The 23,907-nt window shown below is 39.0% G+C and overlaps 1 protein-coding gene across 2 annotated transcripts in view; it reads left to right on the top strand.

The window, feature by feature from the left end:
* ZDHHC15 (zDHHC palmitoyltransferase 15) overlaps positions 1-23,907 on the top strand; it is a gene marked incomplete at both ends in the record, with an annotated part of 181,870 nt that overhangs the window by 54,212 nt on the left and 103,751 nt on the right. For both annotated transcript variants that reach the window (XM_080795769.1, XM_080795770.1), the window contains one exon: positions 19,242-19,336. In XM_080795769.1, coding sequence (XP_080651895.1) covers positions 19,242-19,336 — 95 coding nt within the window. The remainder of the gene's footprint in view (positions 1-19,241; positions 19,337-23,907) is intronic.

The following is a 23,907-nucleotide window of genomic DNA, read 5'->3' as shown; positions in this document are numbered from 1 at the left end:
AAACCATATGATTTCACTCATATGTGAAATTTAAGACACAAAGCAGATGAATACAGGGTAAGGGAAAGAAAAATAAAATAAGATGAATACTGAGAGGAGGCAAACCAAAAGAGACGCTGAACTCTAGGAAACAAAAAGGGTTGCTTCAGGGAGGTGGTTAGAGAGAAAGGATAATTGGGTGATGAGCATTAAGGAGGGTACATGATATAATGAGCACTGAGTGTTATATGCAATGGATGAATCATTAAATTCTACCTCTAAAACTAATAATATGAGAGAGAGAACATGAGTGGAGTGGGATGGGCAAAGCAAGAAGGAGAGGGAGAAGCAGAATTCCCACTGAGCAGGGAGCCCAATGCCAGGCTCGATCCCAAGATTGTACTTGATCACAGGAACCTGAGATCATGACCTTGCTGAAGTCAAATTTTAACTGACTGAGCCACCCCTGTGCTGCAATATAATATTCTTTTAGAAGTAGGTTAGCCTCTAAAGAGAGCTTCATTTGGTTCCCCAAATCCACATTATATAGTAATTTTACAGTAATAAGTAAAAAATAATCTATTATTAAGAACACTGAGATAAGTGCTCAAAACCTAATTGAAGATTTCCTGTGCAGTATAAATGTGAGTATAATATGTGGCCCAAACTGTTTCCTCCCAGTGCCCTTTCAACTTTCTGATGTCTCATATATGACCAATAAGTCAAGATTAATATAATCAAGAAGTGGACACAAAGCAAATACTTCTATGCTCTGGATTTTTTTTTTTAAGATTTATTTATTTATTTATGTGACAGAGAGATCACAAGTAGGCAGAGAGGCAGGCAGAGAGAGAGAGAGAGAGAGAAAGGAAGTAGGCTCCCTGCTGAGCAGAGAGCCCAATATGGGGCTCAATCCCAGGACTCTGGGATCATGACCTGAGCTGAAGACAGAGGCTTTAACCCGCTGAGCCACCCAGGCGCCCCTATGCTCTGGATTTTTAAATGGAAACCTAAATCGTTCTTATATTAACTTGCTAGGGCTGCAATAACAAAGTACCACAAACTGAATTCTTAAAACACAGAAATTTATTTTCTCACAGTTTTTGAGATGAGAAGTCCAACATTAAGATACTGTCATGGTTAGTTTCTCCCGAGGCTTTTCTTTTTGGTTTGTAGATGGCTATCTTCCTGTGTCCCTACATGGTCTTCACTCTCTGTGTCCTAATATCCTTTTTATAAGGACACCAGTCATAATGATTAGGGCTCACCCTAGGGACCTCATTTTAAATTAAGTTCTTCTTTAAAAAAACCCTATCTCCAAATACAGTCATAGTCTGAGGTATTGGGGGTTAGGAGTTCAACATGTAAATGTTGGGGGAACACAATTCAGCCCACAGAAGTTCAAGTATTTAGGAATGACATCTTTTTCTAAAAAGGTAAATAGCTACAACTATTTTTAACTTGAAAAGGGAAACCAGAGAATTTAGTATGAAACTAGTATGCAAATGAATTCTCAAAGGATGAGTGAAACTTTTACTTAAAATGATTAATGGCCCTTTTTGATGATAAGCAACTATGGTCAATATGTTACTCTTGATTATATTTGGATTTTTCTGACATATCGTGCCTAATGTCATTCCTAAATTCATCTCCTATCCTCACCTATCCTTGAACCCTATTAAATTTCTAACATCCGGTGCATCCCAGATCCTCATATCAAGATCTTCAAAATACAGATACTATGATGCTGAATAAGATCATCTATGTAAAACAGTCTTATGAAAGCAAAATTATTATTATGGACTTTGGTTCTAATGATCTATAGAAAAAGATGTGCACTCATGTCTTAAAAAAGAATTTGTGAATCCTGTGTAACAAGGATTATACAATATATAATATTCAGGACTGTGGTTCAGACTATCTAGGCTTTAGTTCTTTCTGTTCACTGGATTCAGCATGACTAGGTCAGTATATGCTACTTCTTTTGATCTCAGTTGCTCTACTTACAAAATATGAATGCGTGGCTTTTGACAATATATTTATAAAGGTAGTAGTATGAATTATAGTCCTAAAATATATTATACTTCTTAGAAGAAAGACCTTTAAGTCCTTTCCAATGTTAATAACAATAATAACATCTACTACTATTTATTTTGTACTTATCATAGTGCCAGGCACTATGCCAAGAGACTTACATACATCATCTTATTTAGTGCTCTACACACCATGTAGAACAGGTACTTTTATAACAATTTTGTAGATGAAGAAAGTGAAACTTAGTGACATTAAATTCCCAAAGGAAATATATATATATTAGGTTGCAAAGTCAAGATTTGATCCTGGGTACATCTGACACCAAAGTCTGTGCCTATTTGCTACTGTTACAATGTTCTTAGAGCATTAGAGATTGGAATTTATCCAGAACTGTATTAATTCTCCAAGTTTGTCATGACAAGTTGCCACAAACTGGGTGTCTTTAAGAACAGAAATTTATTCTCTCATAGCTCTGGAGACTAGAAGTTCACAATTAAGGTTTAGTCAAGTTCATATTCCTTCTGAAGTTTTCAGGGGAGACTCTTTCCTTGCCTCATTCTAGCTTCTGGTGATTCTTGGCAATACTTTGTGTTTTTTGGTTTGTGGCAACATAGCTCTTTTCTTGTTCTGTCTTTGCATGACCATCTTCTCTATGTGTGTATCTTTGTATCTAAATTTCCCTTTTCTTATAAGAACACCTGTCATAGGGCCTACCCTAATGCAGAATGATCTCATCTTGACCTCATTACTTTTGTAAGGACCATCCTGAGAAAGAAGAACAAAGCTTGAAGTATCACAATTCCAGATTTCAAGTACTCCAGTATTTAAGATGAACTACATATCTATAGTAATCCAAACAGTATGGTACTGGCACAAAAGTAGACACAGTGGAACAAAAATAGATCAGTGGAACTGAAGAGACCCCAAAAACAAACCCACAATTATATGATCAATTAATCTATGATGAAGAAGACAAGAACGTACAATGAGGAAAAGACAGTCTCTTTATTAACTGGTGCTGGGAAAACTGGACAGCTATATGCAAAAGAATGAAACTGGACTACTTTTTTTACACCATAAACAAAAATAAACTCAAATTGGATTAAAGACCTAACTGTGAGGGGGTGAGGGGTGGGAGGTTGGGGGAACCAGGTGGTGGGTATTAGGGAGGGCATGCATTGCATGGAGCACTGGGTGTGGTGAAAAAACAATGAATACTGTTACGCTGAAAAGAAATGAAAAAAAAAAAAAGACCTAACTGTGAGACCTGAAAGCATAAAATTCCTAGAAGAGAACACAGGCAGTAATTTCTCTGGCATTAATTATAACAGCATGTGTCTAGGTATGTCTCCTGGGGTAAGGAAAACAACAGTAAAAGTATACTATTGGGACTACATCAAAATAAAAAAGCTTTTGCGTAGTGAAGGAAACCATCAACAAAACAAAAAGCAACCTACTAAATGGGAGAAGTTATTTTCAAATGATGTATCTGATAAGAGGTTAATCTCTAAAATACATAAAGTACTTAAACATCACAACACCATAAAAATGTCTTTTTTGGAAAGACAATCCAAATTAAAAATGGACAGTAAACCTGAATGGACATTTTTCCAAAGAAAACATACAGATGACCTACAGACATATGAAAAGATGCTCAACATCACTCATCAACAGGGAAATGCAAATCAAAACTATAAGGTATCACTTTACATCTGTCAGGATAGCTAAAATCAAAACCACAGAAATAACAAGTGTTGGTGAGGATATGGAGAACAAAGAACACACAAGAACTGTTGTTGGGACAGTAAATTTATTATAGCCACTGTGGAAGACAGTATGGAGGTTAAAAAAAAAATAGAAATACCACGTGATCCAATAATTTCACTAATTGGTATTTACGCAAAGAAAATGAAAACACTAATTTGAAGATATATGCACCTCATGTTTACTGAAGATTTACTTACAGTAAACAAGATATGGAAGCAATCTAAGTGTCTGTCAATTTACAAATGGATAACAAAAAATAGTGTGTATATATACAGTGGAAAATTATGCAACCATGAAGGAAAGTGTTGCGTCCCCCAATAATGGGTTCATGGTCAAAGGAGCGAGACTGATTCAAAGTGAAGGTCAAGCAAAGCTTTATTTCCCGCCAAGCATCGAGAATCAAACCGACCGTCAAACGGACCAGTCAGGGACGCACCTTACAGAGAGGGTGACAACCCCTCCCTGCCTTACAGACTAACTTTTATAGAGCAAAGGCCATGTGGTTGGGCCTGGCCACACACAGGTGGCCAATGAGATTGTAACACACAGAGAAAGCTGCATAGTCATGCTATGTCCCACACGGGTGGCCAATTGAATTGCAATTCACCCCATAGTAGCTATTTGAACTAGCCTATCACCTTGGTCAGATTTGGCGCCCAAAGGGCGGGCCCACACTCCTTGATAGCTAGGGAGACAGTATGCGTGCTTTACTGATTGGATGTCTCCACCTGACCCGACTCATCCCTGTATTCGGGCTGTTATCTCCACCTGACCTGACCCACCCTTGTGTTTGGGCTTTGTTACCTGGGACTGGTTTCCCCAGACTTGCTTTTAAGTAAGTTCCCCTGGGGGGGGGGCAGAGTCCATTTAAGTTTTACTGCATAAACAACAAAATGGCTGTTCTACTGGGGTGGGGCCACTCTGGCTGAATAGGCCCTTACATTCCCTCCTTTTCTTTGAAGATTTGTCAAATCCTTGACTTTTAGCCAGTTTTATGCCCCCTGTTTAACAGCTGCCAGACTGTTTTAATGACTCTAGAGTGATTTACCCAGAAACAGCATTTCTCTCCTAGAGTTACACAGAGCCCCCCTTCTTCTAGGAATAGTATGTCAAACCTTCCTCTATCTTGCAATTATCTATATTTCCCACCTATATTTTAACAATAGGAGCAACAGTGAACTCAATGAACTCATTGTTTTGAGTCTTAGCTTTAGTCTGTGATCAGCGGGGTCCACTGGCAGCAGCATCCATCTCTGTGGGGTGTCCTCGTCCTCGGCTCATTTGACGTGACTCACGTGAATCCAGACCCTGACGCCTTCTACTTTTATTGCTGTGAGGGTGGTCAGGATGACAGTAAATGGTCTCTTCCAGCGAGGATCTGTTTCCCACTTGGTGGCGACGTATCCAAACCACATCCCCACGTTGGCAAGGATGTGGCTCCAACTCTGTCTCCGTCCCAGTGCGGGCAGTTCGGATCCCTGCAAAGGCTCCTTCCAAGACAGACTGCAATGCCTGCAATGACTGGAGTAAAGACTGGTCAGTCATTCCTGCTACGGCAACCTTTTGTAGCCGAGGGCAGGGGGGGGTGTCTCCTGAACATTATTTCAAATGGGGTCACCTTGTTTAAGCAGGGTGTACATCATGCCCTGAGGAGGGCGAAAGGAAGGAGATCCACCTGTCCATCGCCAGCTTCCAGAATTAGCTCTGCCAAAGTCTCTTTGAGAGTCCAGTTCATTCTCTCTCCTTGCCCGGAGCTCTGGGGCCTTGGCCATCTGTAGTGTCTTGATGAGTGCAATTAGCTCCACTTTTTGCACCAAGGTTCTGTGTGTGGCAGGGCAGTCGTCCAGAGTTCCTGCTCAGGAGAAACCACCACAGCCCCCGCATACCTTGTTCCATCGACCACGTAGCTACTCCCGTCTGTGAACTGAGTCATCTACGCATCCGGGAGGGGAGTGTCTCTGAGATCCGTCCTTATCCCTGCGACCTGGGTTAGGACCTCCCCGCAGTCATGTGGGTGCTCAGCCAACTCCTCTGGTAGCAACGTAGCTGGATTTAGCACTGTCAGAGGCTGGAAAGTCACTTTCGGTTCATTAAGGAGGAGGGACTGATACCCCGTCACTCCAGCATTTGTCATCCACTGGTCTGGTGGAGTCCGGAAAAGGCCCTCGATAACGTGAGTGGTGGTCAAGATAAGATTTTGACCCAAAGTCAATTTACTTGCATCCTTGACCAGGTGGGCCATGGCAGCAATTATGCGGAGGCAAGGGGGGAACCCAGCCGCTACTGGATCTAGTTTCTTGCTAAGATAGGCTACTGGCCTTTGCCAAGGCCCCAGAGTCTGAGTCGAATCTCCTTTGGCCACCCCTGCCTTTTCATCCACATACAAGTGGAAGGGCTTGGTAACATCTGGGATGGCCAATGCTGGGGCACTCAGTAAGACTGTTTGTAATTCCCGAAATGCTCCTTCTGCCTCAGCGGTCCACTCTACCATAGTGAGTCCTCCCTTAGTTCGTAGAGAGGTCAGGCCATCTCTGTGAACCATGGTATCCTCGGCCTGCAGTAGCCCACCATCCCAAGAAACTCCCTCCCTTGTCGGGGCGTGGTGGAGCGGGGGTATCAGGTGATCACCTGTTCCCTGGACTCAGACAGCAAACGCACTCCCCCATGGAGATCAAAGCCTAGATAAGTGGCGTGGCTCTGACAGAGCTGTGCTTTCTTTGCTGACACCCGCTACCCTTTCTCCTGCCGAGTCTGTAAGAGAGCTCTCGTCCCCCACAAGCATGACTCAGACCTCAGCGGCTATTTCCACTATTCCCACTAACCCAGTCAGATTCTTCCCTTCAAATCCTTCAATTTTCTGAAGTTTCCTCCTTATATCTGGGGCTGACTGACTGGCAAAAGCAAGATCATCTAAATGAGCTATCGTGCAACTTCTCTGAAGTTTACCTCAAGTTGCCTAGCTTGTGTAAACAAACATTTAAAGGCAACCAAATCTAGAATTTAACATCCATAAAGGTGTGTTATTAAAACATAATTTTTCTCTCTGATAGCCAAATCAGAACTAATTCATTTGAAAAACAAGTCAAGTTTTAACAAACTTGGCCTAATTATTTACATAAGCTCAGCAAGAACAGTAAGTGATCATATAGATATTTTAGAATCTGTTTTGCTGGAACTTCTTATGAGGAATCTCTAGGTTGAACTTTTAGTAGCCTCTCCGGGCCAGAAGCCAAGCCACATAGTTGCCATCAGACTTGCCTACAATACCTGTCGATTTGGGCGAATTGCTCTTCCTGAGATTCCCAAAGTATCCTGCCAGGAAGTGACATTCTTTACTCACCTGATGAGGCTGCTGGGAACTCTGTAAGCAAGGTATCAGGCCAACAGTTCCAAAGGGCTTTATGGCTCCAGGTTTTATAAAGTCAACCTTAGTTCCTTTAAGCTGTCTGGTCATATCTGAGTCTTTTCAAATATGACATTCCAGTCAAAGCCTTGGCAAAATAACCAGTGTTTCCAATGGTGTCCTGTTACAAGGAGAACAGATTCTTATTGAACTTATGCCAATGACTGATTGCCATGGAAGAAAGAATACTTGCTCAGACCTTTTGGTTTCAGAGGGCTCGGATAGAGAGAAAGAGTTGAATGCCTTGATTTCTTTACAAATGAGTACTTTTACATCTCTGTAAGTTACAGATAACTTAAGAAAAAGTTTCCCTAGTCTGGAAGAGCAAACATTATAGAACCAGTCATGTTTAAAATAAGACAAAATGTTAAGAGACACAACATTACTATTTCCTTCAGTTCATCTAGTCCCATGTTGCTAATTCTGGTTTAGTCCAAATGCAGCTTTTACTTCTGGAAATTCTTACCCATTTCAGTTCCAGGATTTTAACATATCAAAGACCTGTATTTGTCCTGAAAGTCTCCCATACAAATTTCCTTTAGGGCGGAATTCATCTTACAAGAGAATTAAAACAATTACAAATGACAAAAACTCAGAATAGATGTGGTTAAATATCAAGAGATGACCCTTATCAAAACATTAAAAATTTAGGAAATGTATAGAACTTCTAGAGTAGTTACAGCATTTACCCAAATGTAACCCAAGGTTTATCATTGGCTTAGCAGTACTCCCTGAGTAACTTAACATATCAAGGAAAAGCCTTATGAGTCAAAGAGGTCTCATTTACAACTCTGGGCAGGCAAAGAGAAAACCATTTACATTTTCTTAGTAACACCTCAATCTCTAGTGAAGACTAAATATTAGCCCATTGTGTACTGTTACAACAGAATTCAGTTAAGCACAAAACATGTTTACCAACATTTCAAAAGCACATACCTAGTTCCAGCAACCAACACTCTAGCATTTTATCCCATTTGGTTTAAAGTTTCAGGTTACCAAAGACTTTGAAAGCTACTTTAACAATTACCCATTAAAACTTTGAGACAGACAATTAACCATCAGTTTAGTCATCTCTTTAACAAATTTTAACACAGATTTTAACATAAATAACACGAGCTTATTTGATCTTAAGTATACTCTGATTGAAGTTTTACATATACTGTTGTTAACTCAAAAGACATGTTCATCCTAATTAACCTAACTAACAACTTAGTTCAAATACTGATTTACATTCCACCTGGGCCCACTCCACTTCGAATGTTTACCTGAGACCCGGGTGGGAAGATCTGGAGTGGGGGATGTTAGGTCCTGGGGCGGCTCTTCTTGTTTCCTGACAGTGAAGAACAGAACAAAGGGCTGCCAGAAGGCAGAGAAAGGGTTCCCAGTTCTAGAGCTCATCAGCTCTAAGAGAGGAGCAGATGCCATGCTTTCCCGCCAGCAAGGGGGAGGGGCTAGGCATTCCATATTGGGCCAGAGAGGGCAAGGAGCTTCCCCGAAACAAAGGGCGTTTCGGCAGCTGCTTGGGAATATTCCTTAAAGTCTCTGTCTTGAGTTAGACTAACCACAGTTGGCTCCAGTTATAGCCAGCCATTAACACAAGAAATGAGTAAGGGAGAAGCCCCACATCTATTAGGAGGAACGGAGGGATGAAAGTCAGAGTCCCCTTACTCTCTGCTTGCCTCATTTCTTCAAACACAACAAACAATGCAACAGACAACAAAAAGACAGGACAAAACAATGGCAGACCCAGCGGCCCTCACCCAGAGCCTGCCGCTGGTGGGGGTTTTCTCGGCTCCCTAGAGACGCTCGCCCCTTTGGGATTTTCTCGGTCCCCTAGGGACGAGCAACACAACAGGTGACAAAAGACATGATATAACAACCGCAGACCCAGCGGCCCTCACCCAGAGCCTGCCGCTGGTGGGGGTTTTCTCGCCCCCCTAGAGACGCTTGCCCGTGGGGATTTTCTCGATCCCCTTGGGACGAGCAACACAACAGGCAACAAAAAGACAAGACAAAGACAACCAGACCCAGGGGCCGGTGGAGATTTTCTCGGTCTCCTGTAACCACCCACTGCTGGGGGTTTTCTCGGCCCCCCTGACCACCTAGGGGGACCCGAGCCCCCTAGACGATCTACCAGAAGAGGGATGGGGCGTCCCTGCATCCACTCCAGCCCTGGATAGCATGGCTGCGTCCAGCTTCTCCCCGGTGGGCCATACCCTGGAGCTCTGCAACCAGACAGACAGACCAGATCTCACAGAATAAAATCTGGAGATCTTACCTCCGGAGGCTTTTCCCAGAAATTCTGATGCTGACTCAGTTCTCGTCATTTGATCGTGGACGAGCCCCCAATGTTGGGTCCCCCAATAATGGGTGCATGGTCAAAGGAGCGAGACTGATTCAAAGTGAAGGTCAAGCAAAGCTTTATTTCCCGCCAAGCATCGAGAATCAAACCGACCGTCAAATGGACCAGTCAGGGACGCACCTTACAGAGAGGGTGACAACCCCTCCCTGCCTTACAGACTGACTTTTATAGAGCAAAGGCCAAGTGGTTGGGCCTGGCCACACACAGGTGGCCAATGAGATTGTAACACACAGAGAAAGCTGCATAGTCATGCTACGTCCCACACGGGTGGCCAATTGAATTACAATTCACCCCATAGTAGCTATTTGAACTAGCCTATCACCTTGGTCAGATTTGGCGCCCAAAGGCCGGGCCCACACTCCTTGATAGCTAGGGAGACAGTATGCGTGCTTTACTGATTGGATGTCTCCACCTGACCCGACTCATCCCTGTATTCGGGCTGTTATCTCCTCCTGACCTGACCCACCCTTGTGTTTGGGCTTTGTTACCTGGGACTGGTTTCCCCAGACTTGCTTTTAAGTAAGTTCCCCTGAGGGGGGGCAGAGTCCATTTAAGTTTTACTGCATAAACAACAAAATGGCTGTTCAACTGGGGTGGGGCCGCTCTGGCTGAATAGGCCCTTACAAAAGAATGATATCTTGCTATTTGTAACCACATGGATGGACCCACAGAGTATTATGCTAAGTGAAATAAGTCAGACTGTGAAAGACAAATACCATATGATTTCACTCATATGTGGAATCTAAATAACAAATCAAATGAATAAACAAAAAAAGAATCAGACATATCAATACAGAGAACAAAATTATGATTGCCAGAAGGAAGGGGGTTCAAGGACGGGCAAAATGGGTGAAGGAGAATGGGAGATACAGGCTTTCAGTTATGGAATGAATAAGTCACAGGGATAAAAGCTGCAGCATAGGGAATATAGTAAATGATATTATAATAACATTGTATGGGGACAGATGGTAGCTACACTTCTGGTGAGCATAGCATGATGTATAGAGAAGTTGAATACCTGAAACTAATCTAATGTGTCTCAACTATACTCAAATGAAAAAAAAATTAAAAAATAAAAAATAAAAATCCAGTGGTGTCTATTATAACTTGGTAAAAACTTTAAAAAGTAATTTTGCTCCTTCACATTTTGACAAGTCTCTTTTGATATAGCTACATCTAAATGTACATTTCAAAGCTCTTACTCCCCTGCTTTTATCCTTCCCCAGTGGCCTGAGCTAGAACTTACATGCTCCTTTGTACTTCCCAATATGGCTCCTGCAACACCTTCTTGCAACAGTTTATGCCTTAGTGGGGGCATATATGGAGCCGAAATGATGAGATCTATATGTGTGAGGAAAGATCAGCAGAGTGCAGCCAATGTTGTTTCAGAGTCATGATTTTGTTTCCTACCATTGCTGCTACCACTTGGCACTGGTTTCTATCATACAGGCTAGAATTCCCAACACATTTAAATATGACTATCAGAAAAATGAAAATGTTAGGCTGGAAAGTCAGAATAAATAGCTACCTATTATGCTAAATGTTAGAAAATCTAAAATGAAAAGATAGTAAAAGAAGAGGCCCATTTTTGTTTGTTTGTTTGTTTAGAGGTTGTTGGTCAATATTTTTATTTTTACCAGTTAACAGATAAAGGGGCTGGAGACTAAAAGATAACTAAGGTTAGAGAATTATAATACATTCTATTTCAGAGGTGCCTGAGTAGCTCAGTTGGTTAAGCATCTGACTTGATTTCAGCTCATGTCATGATCTCAGTGTTGTGGAACTGAACCCAGTGTTGGGCTTCACACTCACTGTGGAGCCTCCTTGAGAGTGTCCCTTTCCCTCTGCCCTCCTCACTCCCTTCCACTCATGCGCTCTCTCTAAAATAAGTAAAATCTTTTTAAAAATACCATCTCAAATCCACTTATTATGTGCCAGCTACTGCTTTAATGTACCTTAGGTTTATTGATTCATTTACTTCTCATCACAGCCCTATGAAGTATTATCATAGGCTCATTTATGGATGAAAAAACAGTATAGACTGTATTCATTTTCTAGGGTTATCATTAACAAATTATGACAAACATGGTGGCATAAAACAACCAAAATTTATTCTCAAATGTTCTAGAGGGAAGAAGTGTGAAAATATATCTACAAGCCGTGCTCCTTCTAGAGGCTTAAGGGAAGATACCAAATCTTATCTCTAACAGCTCCCAATGACAGCCTTTGTTCCTTGGCTTGTTAGCTGCATAGCATCACCCCAGAAAAGACTCATTTATAGATCTCTTTGGGGTTTTTTTGGTCATGTTTATTGAGATATAATTTACATACATTAAGAATCATTCTTGTAAATATACAGGCTGATGAGTTTTGACACATATATACAATGATGTAAACACCACCACCAATGAGATAAAGAATATTTACATTATCCTCAAAATTTCCCGCTTCCCCATTTATAAGCTGTCTTATCACTTTTCACCTTTGCAACCAATTATCTGTTTTCTCTTCATATAGTTTTATCTTTCTTAGAATGTCCTATAAATTGAATCATAACCCTTTGTATCTGGCTTCTTTCACTTAGTAATGTGCATTTAAGGTTCATCCATGTCAGTGCATATATGAGTGGTTTTTTTCATTTTTAGTGCTGAGTAATATTCTATATTATAGAATATTTAGTTTGCTTATTCATTCACAAATAAATGAACATTTGGGTTTTTTCCAGTTTGGGGCTATTATGAATCAAGCTGATAAGAATATCAATGTACAGACCTTCACGGAAACGTATGTTTTTATTACTCTTGGGTAAATACCTGAGAGTGGATTGCTAGGCTGTATGGTAATTGTATGTTTAACTTTCTAAGAAACTGCTAAACTGTTTTGCAAAGTAGTTCTACTATTTTGTGTCTCCATCAGTGATATATGAGAGTTCTAGTCATTCTACATCCTCACTGTCACTTGGTGAGTTCTAATCATTCTACATCCTCACTGTCACTTGGTGTTGTCAGGGATTTTAAAAAATTTTATTGTGCATAATGTGGTATCTCCTTGTGGTTTTACTTTGCACTTATGTAACGATTAATAATAAGCATCTTTCATGTGCTCATTTCCCATCTTTCTATCTTTTTTTATAAAGTGTCTCAGTCTTTTACTTATTTTTTATTGAGTCTTTTGTCTTATTATTGAGTTGTAAGTGATCATTAAATGTATAGATACCAGTCTGTTTTTAAGCAAATATGATTTCTTTCCAGGGAGCAAAGTTAGGAACAATGGGAGAGAATTACCAGGAGGCATATTTCTGCTTAATATGAGGAAGATGTGCCTAAAATCTAACAATAGAATGGGCTGCCCCAATAGTTAAGTTTCCCATTACTTCAGGTATTCAAACAAAAGCTGGATGAACAATTGTTAGCAATAGTGCAAAGCAGATTTATACATATATACACTATGAAGACTGTTGATCTAAATGGTGTCTAAGGACTTTTCCAAATGTAAAATTTTATATTAAAATAAATTAAGCCAACATTATATTAATGAGGTACAGAATTTATTGGTTGCATCAAAAAAAGGAAATACATACTGAGGGAACCAATTTAGGATTGTGATAACCCCAGCCACTTTCCCAGCCAGTGAAAAATTGGCTTACAAATCCCTAGCTACTATGTGGAAAGTAGAGATTCTCTGTTCTGCTTTGGTGTTGACTATGAGTATCCCTGACAACATGGAGGCATTGGGCTATACTTAATCCAAATGATACATACAGAATGGTGGCATTCCAACTATCAATTTTAAACTGGGAAAGTAGCCAAAGGTTATTCCCTAAGTGATGTTGCCTTGTATACTTATTTATTTCCACAATCAATGAATCAATGAAGTGTTAAGTAAACATTATCAAAAAGAACACTGGAAACAAACCACTTTCCTCTTTTTGAACAAAGCCATTGTGTGTCTTCCTCTGAAGTCTGTGTAGTTTTTACCACCAAATCTCAGAACACAAACCACTAAGACTTAAGAGGAAGGAAAGAGAGGAAGAAAACTGATGTCAATTAAGTCCTAAGAGGATATGAGATCCTTTTACATTTAAGTCAATTAGTTCTCTAAACTTTGTCAGGCAAATTGATAAGGTTGTTTGTGTGTGTTTATACATATATCATGAGATCAGCAAAGTTAACCAGCTTCTCAAGGACACATACTTATTAAGTGGCAGATCTAGAATTCAAACCCAAATAATCTGAATCCAAATCCATTGTAATTTTGTGTGGCATTTCAGTGCTCAAAACAGACCAAAGAGAGAGACCTCTTCAGCATAGAAAAACAGAAGGGCTATAATCCAAGTTTATAAACACACATAGCCTATATGTTTTGTTAGCTTTGTGTTGTTTACCAAATTCCAATATGCTGGGACTAGAAAGCTCTTTGAAACTGAAGAAATATTGAGTTTAAGACAATTAAAATGAAGCCCTGCTTTGCACAGGGGCTGGAAAACTTACAAAACTCATTACCTCCCAGAATTTTTATAGACTGAAGATATAATCAGCTTCATAAAAGGTTTATATAAATTGATAGATGGTAGATACCAAATGGATAATTAAGGGAATATAGGATATTTGAGAGCTAACCCTAACTTTTGAAATTGTTATCAATAAGGAAAATCATGCTCTTTTAAAATGTGATGCCATATATTGGTACTAGAATTTGATACTACCATCAGACAGACTCCTAAGGAGTAGCTGACTAAACCTTGAAAACCACTCTTTGGGTGTTTGGGTGGCTCAGTCAGTTGAGTTTGCATCTGGCTCATGGTTTTGGCTTGGGTCATGATCTCAGGGTTGTTGGATCGAGCCCTGTGGCTGCACTCAGCATTAAATCTGCTTGGGATTCTCTCTCTCCTCTCCCTCTGCCCCTCCCCTGCTTGTGCTCGCTCTCATACTCTCTCTTCCTCTCACTCTATTCTCTCTCTCAAATAAATAAATAATGTCTTTTTAAAAAACAACTTGAGAAAATCTTATATTATCCTGGGGCAGGGAGTAGCTAAATAATAGGAACAACTCTTGGACAATTTTTGTGTTCTCATGAATTATCCTTAGCTCTTTGGCTACAATCTATGGGCCTCCAACCCCATTCTCTCCAAATAATCCTTCAAATAGCTTGGAGAGAAGGTACAACTCTTTGTTCAAGTTTTTAAGGCAGTGAAAGGAAGTTAAGGCAGTGAACTCAAATATTAGAATCAAAACCTCATTGATAGGTGTCTACTACTCAAAGAGGGAGATGACTGTCTCACTGACAAATTTCCCCCTGATAATAATCTGGGAATTTCTATCTTGGGCCCCAAATGGGGATTTTAGTGAGGATTCTTTCAATTGCTAAAGCTATAGCTGCTGTTCCTATTGGAATGATGGTATGTAGTTGAAAGGTATACCCTCCTCCCCATTACCCAACTCTACCAACTCAAATGCTTTTAGTCATCAAATGATATAAAAGATATTATAGAAAATATCTTTTTAAATAAAACAGTTTTCAAAAATAGCTTTTAAGAAAAGAGATATGTTGGATAATTGCCACATTAACAGTCTTAGCATTTATTTGTCTAAATATATACAGTAAAATATCATTATTTTCCTCTTTTCCCCATTTTGGTGCTTATCTTGCTGTGTTTAGAGCAGCTTATCTGCTGCATTCCTTCTTATTCACACAAGAAAGTATATGCATGTGCATACACACACACCACATACACACACACAAAATCACTCATTTTCCATTAGTCCCTGGAAGCAACAAATAGAAAGGCATCCTGCTGGCAAAAGATGTTGTTAATAACAACTTTATGGGGGCACCTGGGTGGCTCAGTGGGTTAAAGCCTCTGCCTTCAGCTTAGGTCATGATCTCAGGGTCCTGAGATCGAGCCCCTCATCGGGCTCTCTGCTCAGCGGGGAGCCTGCTTCCCTCCCTCTCTCTGCCTGCCTCTCTGCCTACTTGTGATCTCTCTCTCTCTGTCAAATAAATAAATAAAATCTTAAAAAAATAATAACAACTTTATGATACTTCCACCATGTGGTTTCAGATTCCATCATTTTTATCAAGATGTTTAGGAATTATTATTTCAGGAACAATTTCAAGTAGCTTTGTCATTTCAGAAGCTGCTTCCATAATGGAATATTCACAGTGCAACACAGTGACTAAATTCAGAAAAACTGTATGCTTAAGGATTTTTCTTTGGCAGTTGGTCTTGTTCCTTATGGCTGATTTCTTCTTCTCCTGAAAACATTTGCACATGTGGAAGGGGAAAAAAAAAAACCACTTGAAAGGTTTTTGGCTTTCATGTGGTAATCACAGCTCCAGCTGTTTCCAATGCCCCATGACTGTGATCACTACCAGATAAGCAAAAGACTCTACCCTGCCTGTTTGCTTTAAAAAGATGTTTTCCTGTTTCATCACAATGTCAATGACTAGTGGCAATTCAGGAATACTGTTCACAAGCCCTTTGATTTTTCTAGTGATCTGGAATCTCACTAGAGCATCACACTTAAAAAATTCATTGTCCCAACAGTTTATAAGAATAATTATAGTTACAAAATAATTAATTATAAAGAAATATGTCTCTTGCTTTTTAAAAAGATTTTATTTATTGATTTATTTAAGAGAAAGAGCAAGCACAAGCAGAGAGGAGAGGCAGAGGGAAAGAGAAAGGGAGAAGCAGACTCTGCTGAGCATAGAGTCCGATGTGGGACTTGATCCCAGGACCCCACGATTATGACCTGAGCTGAAGGCAGACACTTAAACAACCGAGCCACCCAGGGGTCCCTAAAGCTCTAGGCTTTTAGACCTGCTAGTTGCATGAACTCACGAAATTCAGCCCCTCTCGTTTTCTAAGCCAATGGCTTTGGGGAAACCTTTTGTATCCCCCTGTGTGCTTCTCTCTCATTCTCTCTCTCTCTCTCTCTCTTCCTCTCTCTCTCCCTCTCTCTCGTTCTCCATGACCACATCTCCCTTCCCTGCATAGCATCCACAATCCTTTTTCCCCTAAACTATATCTCCACACTTACTACCTCCTTTGATGTGGCCTCTTCTCTCCTTATAGTTCTGTAGTTCTATCAGTCTTCTGGTCTATTTCTGGGCTATTTATGATGATTTGATTGTTATTTAGCTGTGTTCATGAGTTGAAATGAGCTTCCTCCTACTCCACCACTATCTCCCCTCTTCCTTATTAAGAGGAAAATCCTTCTAGTTTGTAGGATGATACATATGGAACTTCGATATCTTCACTCTGGCGTGACCTGAAACCACAAGGGAGATGACAGAGTGTAACAGACCCTTGTAGGTACCTTAATTGAACCTGTGAAATAAGTGTTGGAGCAGGTAATGTCTGAGGTCCCTTCTAACCACAGTCTTGCTCACTGTACCACCCCAACACTGATCACAGGACTCGGGGAGCCACAACCCAGTGAGTGGCCATGTGGAACCTTCTGGTGCCTAGCCACAGAACAGGTGTGGGAGAGTGCATGGGTGGGGCAGCAGCAGGAATTATCAGTGGATAGATGGCTGGGAGTTCGGTGGGTTCAGTGTGAGCAGGATCCCTATGCTCCCCTCATGTGAGTGCTCTCCTTCAGTTCTGCCCTGCAATGCCTGGGCATGCCTGTCCTGAATATCACCTGAGTGGCCCTGTGGAACCTTATGGTTCCCCTACACCAGAAAAAAAAAACACTTATTTTTTTTTTTTAATGGCAGTTTGACCTCATCTGCCAAAAGGCCTATGTCTGGGCCTAGCAATCCCACTTTAAGGAATTGACCCTATAGATTTAGTATATGTGCCACAGACATATATACAAAAATTTTTATTACAGCATTATTTGTAGTAGCAAGAGAAGAAGAAAAAACTAAATTTTCATCAGAAACACTTCAGTTAAATTATGGCACATTGATGCAATGAAAACCCATGCAACATTTTTAAAGAGTGAGGAAGCTTACTCTTTGCAGGTTATATTAAATACAATGATCTACAACTTATAGAAGGTGAAAAAGAAATTGGTACAAAACTATATATAGAATACTATTTCTGTGGGAAAAAAACCACATTGTTTCAGTGTTTTTATATGTATAAAATCCAAAAGGGTACAGAATGAAGTCATGAAACTAATATTTGTTGTTTCCAGGAAGGAAACTTGGTGGCTGAGGGACAGAGATGGAAGGGAAACTTTTCACTGTGTACTGTTTTATGCCTTCAAATTTTGAATGTTGTGAATGTATTACCTTTCAAAAGAAATACAATGAAAACATTTTTAAATATTACAAAAATTCCATGTTTATATTACGTTCATATATTCATATAAACACATAAAAATCAGAAGATCTGTAATGATATGCAGCAAACAGCAAATGGGTATTAATGCCCTAGGAGGGGAGGTGGGAGGCTAGATGTCTGTGTGTGGTGGATCTTACTTTTTACTTTATTGCTTGAATTTGAAAATGAGATTTCATAATTATACCAATGAAGCACATAAAAAAGGACTTGCAACATAAGACTAGGAGCACTGGGCCAAGAGAGTACAGTTTTCTCAATTCAGCCATATATGTATAAGGCACTCAGCCCTATTAACTTCGTCTTGAGTCATCAATCCCTTGAGTCTTTCTGATTGATTGATACCTTGCCACAAGAGAACTCACAGTGAAACAGCAACATGACTATCAGCTTATAATGGCCTCTGTGGAGAATAGTGAATTTTTTTGATAACAGAAGAGCTATCCAAGAGGCAAAGAATATGAAAGACAAGCAATGGAAGCAACTTTTACAACTATTACAGATACAACTCCCATTTCAAAAGTATATAATCTGAAGACATTGTCATGTTCTATTGGTTTAACAAAGTTGAAAATGACTGCTCTGTACATAATGACCTTGACAATGTTGATGCTGTAAGTGAAAGTTCACTGTCATCTTTATATTAAGTTTAATAGTGTTTCTTATGTAAAATTAGGACTTGCAGATTATTCCCCTACCAGCCTTTAGCCTGGGATGGAACTCTAACCAGATGCAGTTATGCAGTCATGTGGAACCTTGCTTTCTAGTGCTAGAAAAGATGTCTCTAATTACTGGATTCAATAAATATGATTGCTTGCAAAAAAATGAATATGTAGTCTTTGAGGATACTGAAAAAAACTTGTGATTTATAGTCAGTAATCCTGTGTTTAAGACCTGGATACATTATATGGTAGCTGTATCACTTTGGATCATTAATTATTTCTAATAGTTAACCAACTGTCCTTATCCTTTTACCTGTATTACAAAGTTATTGAAACAATAAAATGAGATAGTATTATGAGATCATGTTGTAAACTCTATAGTGTTGTGCAAATACTATCATTGTCATCTTTTAGCACATACAATGACAGATAATGATAAGTGGCTATAATAGCTTCCCTCACATTGTCATAAAGAACATTTTCCATTTAGTTTTAGAATCACATGGCAACTTTTAAAACATACAACTTCCAGAAGGTCTCACTTAAAATTTGGCACTGTAACTTATTTCTGTCACTTCATGGGGAAAGGTAAAAATTAACATTTTATAATAATACTAGAAAATACTTGGTAATAAAACATAACAGAAATTTGTTGTTTTGTTTGACATCCTTCTGAACTGCTAGAAGTGGACAAAAAAGATAGTATAAACACTGATTTCTTTTTCTCTTAAATTTCAGTTATCTACCTCATATTCTACCATGCCATCTTTGTGTTCTTTACCTGGACCTACTGGAAGTCTATATTTACACTCCCACAACAGCCAAATCAGAAGGTAAGAATCCTGGTTACTTCCTAAAGGCTAAAGGGACAGGAAAGCAGAAATACAAACAAACAAACAAACAAACAAAAACCAAACAAAAACCCCAAAGAACAGAAGAAGATGAGAAAAGAAACAAATAGCCTTCATTTAAGAAGAGATTCAAGGTAATTTTTAAAAAGGCCTCTTAATGATAAAGGTAAATTAAGGGTAGGATAGTCTATCGTAATAATCTATCTATCTATTATCTATTATCTAGTATAATCTATCGTAAAATCACTGGCCATAGATACTTTGAAAACTAAGAAACCACTATTTGAATTAATGATATAATTATTTTTAAAAATTTTTATTTCAATTCAATTTAGTTAACATATAATATATTATTAGCTTCAGGAGTAAAATTTAGTGGTTCATTAATAGCATATATCACCCCATGCTCATTACATTAAGTGCCCTCCTTAAGGCCCATCACCCAGTTACCCCATCCCCCACCCACCGCCCCTCCAATAATCCTCAGTTCATTTCCTATAGTTAAGAGACTCTTATGGTATGTTTCCCTTTCTATTTTTATCTTACTTTCCCCTCCCTTTCCCTATTTTCATCAGTTTTGTTTCTTAAATTACACATGTATGAAATCATTTGGTATTTGTCTCTCTCTGACTTATTTTGCTTAGCATAATACTCTCTAGTTCCATCCACATCATTGCAAATGGTAAGATTTCATTTTTTAGGATGGCTGAGTAATATTCCAGTGTGTGTGTGTGTGTGTGTACACCACACCGTTTTTATCCATTCATCAATGAACATCTGAGTTCTTTCCATATTTTGGCTACTGGGGTCACTGCTGCTACAAACATTGGGGTGCACGTGCCCCTTAAAATCAATATTTTTGTATCACTTGGAATAATACCTAGCAGTACAATTTCTGGGTAGTAGGGTAGTTCTATTTTTAACTTTTTGAGGAAGCTCCATACTGTTTTCCAGAGTAGCTGCGCCATTATGCATTCCTCCAGTAGTATAAGAAAGTTCCCCTTTCTCTGCATCATCACCAATATATGTTGTTTCTTCTGTTGTTTATTTTAGCCATTCTGACCAGTGTGAGGTGATATCTCATTGTGGTTTTGATTTGTATTTCCCTAATGCTGAATGATGTTCAAAATTTTTTCACGATAGTCATTTGCATGTATTCTTTGGAGTAATGTCTGTTCATATCTTCTCCCCATTTCTTGACAGATTATTTGTTTATGGGTGTTGAGTTTGATAATTTCTTTATAGATTTCAGATACTAACCCTTTATCTGAGATGTCATTTGTGAATATCTTCTCCCATTCTGTCCATTGTCTTTTGGTTTTGTTGATTGTTTCCTTTACTGTGCAAAAGCTTTTTATCTTGATGAAATCCCAATAGTTCACTTTTGCTTTTGTTTCCGTTGTCTTTGGAGATCTGCCTAGCAAGAAGTTGCTGTGGCCAGGGTCAAAGAAGTTGCTACCTGTGTTCTCCTCTAGGATTTTGATGGATTCCTGTGTCACATATAGGTTTTTCATCCATTTTGAGTTTATTTTTTTGTATGGTATAAGAAAGTGGTCAAGTTTCATTCTTCTGCATGTGGCTGTCCAATTTTCCCAACACCATTTGTTGAAGAGACTGTCTTTTTTCCAATGGATATTCTTTCCTGCTTTATCAAACATTAATTGACCATAGAGTTGAGGATCCATTTCTGGGTTCTCTATTCTGTTCTATTGAATTATGTGTTTGCTTTTATGCCCATACCATACTGTCTTGATGATTACAGCTTTGTAATAGAGCTAGAAGTCTGGAATTCGATGTCACCAGCTTTGGTTTTCTTTTTCAACATTCCTTTAGTTAATTAGGGTCTTTTCTGGTTCCATACAAATTTTAAGATTGTTTGTCCCAGCTGTGTGAAAAATGCTGGCAGTGTTTTGGTAGGGATTGCACTGGATGTGCAGATTGCTTTGTGTAGCATACACATTTTAACAATATTTATCCTTCCAATCCATGAGCATGGAATGTTTTTCCTTTTGTGTTTGTGTGTGTGTTTTCCTGAACTTCTTTCATAAGTGTTCTATAAATTTCAGAGTACAGATATTTTATCTCTTTGGTTAGGTTAATTCCTAGGTATGCAATGGGTTTTGGTGCAGTTGTAAATGGGATCGATTCCTTGATTTCTCCGTCTGCTGTCTCATTGTTAGTGTATAGAAATGCAACAGACTTCTGTGGGTTGATTTTATATCTTGCAACTTTGCTGAATTTCTGTATCAGTTTTAGTAATTTTGGGGTAGTCTTTAGGGTTCTCTAGATAGATTATCATGTTGTCTGTGAAGAGTAAAAGTTTGACTTATTCTTTGACAGTTTGGATGCCTTCTATTTCTTTTTATTGTCTGATTGGTGAGGCTAGGACTTCCTTTACTATGTTGGACAACAGTGGTGAGAGTGGACATCCCTGTCATTCCTGACCCTAGGAGAAAAGCTCTGTTTTTCCCCATTGAGGATAATATACACTGTGGGTCTTTTGTATATGCCTTTATGATGTTGAGGTATGTTCCCTCCACCTCTACATTTGGGAGACTTTTTATCAAGAGAGGTTGCTGTATTTTGTCAAATGATTTTTCTGCATCTATTGAAAGGATCATATGGGGTTCTTGTCCTTTCTTTTATTAATATGTTGTATCACTATGATTGATGTGTGGTTGTTGAACCACCTCTGAAACCCAGGAATAAATTCCACTGGGTTGCAGTAAATAATCCTTTTAATGTATTGTTGGATCCAAATAGCTAGTATCTTGGTGAGAATTTTTGCATCCATGCTCATCAGGGATATTGCCCTGTGATTCTCCTTTTTGGTGGGGTCTTTGTCTGGTTTGGGGATCAGGGTAATGCTGGCCTCATAGAATGAATTTGGAAGTTTTCTTTTCATTTCCATTTTTTGGAAAAGTTTCAGATGAATAGGTATTAATTCTTCTTTCAATTTTTGGTAGAATTCCCTTGGGAGGCCATCTGGTCCTAGACTCTTGTTTCTTGGGAGATTTTTGATGACTGATTCAATTCCTTTCCTGGTTATGGGTCTCTTCAGGTTTTCTATTTCTTCCTGTTTCGGTTTTGGTAGTTTATATGTTTCTAGGAGTGCATCCATACTTTCCAGGTTGTCTGATTTGTTGGCATATAATTGCTTATAATATGCTCTTATAATTGTTTGTATTTCTTCGGTATTGGTTGTGATCTCTCCTCTTTCATTCATGATTTCATTTATTTGGGTCCTTTCTCTTTTCTATTTGATAAATCTGGCTTGGGATTTATCAGTATTATTAATTCTTTGAAAGAACAAGAACCTGGTTTCATTGATCTGTTCTACTTTTTTTTAATTTCTATATCTTTGATTTCTGCTCTAATCTTTAATATTTTTCTTCTGCTGATTTTAGGCTTTATTTGTTGTTCTTTTTCCAGTTCCTTTAGGTGTAAGGTTAGGTTGTATTTGTGAGACTTTTCGTGTTTCTTGAGAAAGGCCTGTATTGCTATATACTTCCTTCTTAGGACCACCTTTGCTGCATCCCAAAGGTTCTGAACTGTCATGTTTTCATTTTCTTTTGCTTCCATGTATTTTTAAATTGTTCTTTAATTTCCTGGTTGACCGATTCATTCTTTAGTACGATGTTCATTAACATCCATGTATTTGTGCTTCTTCAAAATTTCTTCTTGTGGTTAACTTCAAGTTTCATAGCATTGTGGTCTGACAATATGCAGGCTATGAGCTCAGTTTTTTTCTACCAGTTGAGGCTTGATTTGTGGCCCAGTATGTCATCTGTTCTGGATAATGTTCCATGTACTCAAGAAAAATTTGTGTCCTCCTGCTTAAGGATGAAATCCTCTGAATATATCTGTGAAGTCTACCTGTTTCAGTGTGTCATTCAAAGCCCTTGTTTCTTTGTTGATCTTCTGCTTAGATGATCTGTCCATTGCTGTGAGTGGGGTGTTAATGTTCCCTACTATTTTTGTATTATTATCAATGTGTTTCTTTGATTTTGTTATTAATTGGTTTATATACTTGTCTGCTCCCAAGTTGGGGGCATAAATATTTTCACTTGTTAGATCTTCTTGTTGGATAGACTGTTTATTATAATATAGTGTCCTTCTTCATCTCTTACTACAGTCTTTTGTTTAAAATCAGTTTGTGTGATATAAGGATGACTACTCCAGCTTTCTTTTGATGTCCATTAGAATGAGAAATTGTTCTCCACACCCTCACTTTCAATCTGGAGGTGACTCTGGGTCTAAAGTGAGTCTCTTATTGATGGGTCTTCTTTATTTTATCCATTCTGATACCCTGTTTCTTTTTATTGGGGCTTTGGGGCTATTTACATTTGGAATAATTATTGAAAGATATGACTATAGTTCCATTGTATTACCTATAAAGTCACTGTCCCTGTAGAATGTCTCTGTTCCTATCTGGGCTCTTTCTCTGCTCAAGGATCCCCTTTAATATTTCTTGCAGCACTGATTTGGTGTTCACAAATTTCTTTAGTTTTGGGGGTGCCTGGGTGGCTCAGTTGGTTAAGTATCTACCTTTG

This window comes from Martes martes (assembly GCF_963455335.1).
Source record: "Martes martes genome assembly, chromosome: X".
NCBI lineage: Eukaryota > Metazoa > Chordata > Mammalia > Carnivora > Mustelidae > Martes > Martes martes.
Note: the sequence above shows the minus strand (reverse complement) of the source record. Positions and strands in the feature narration are given on the sequence as shown.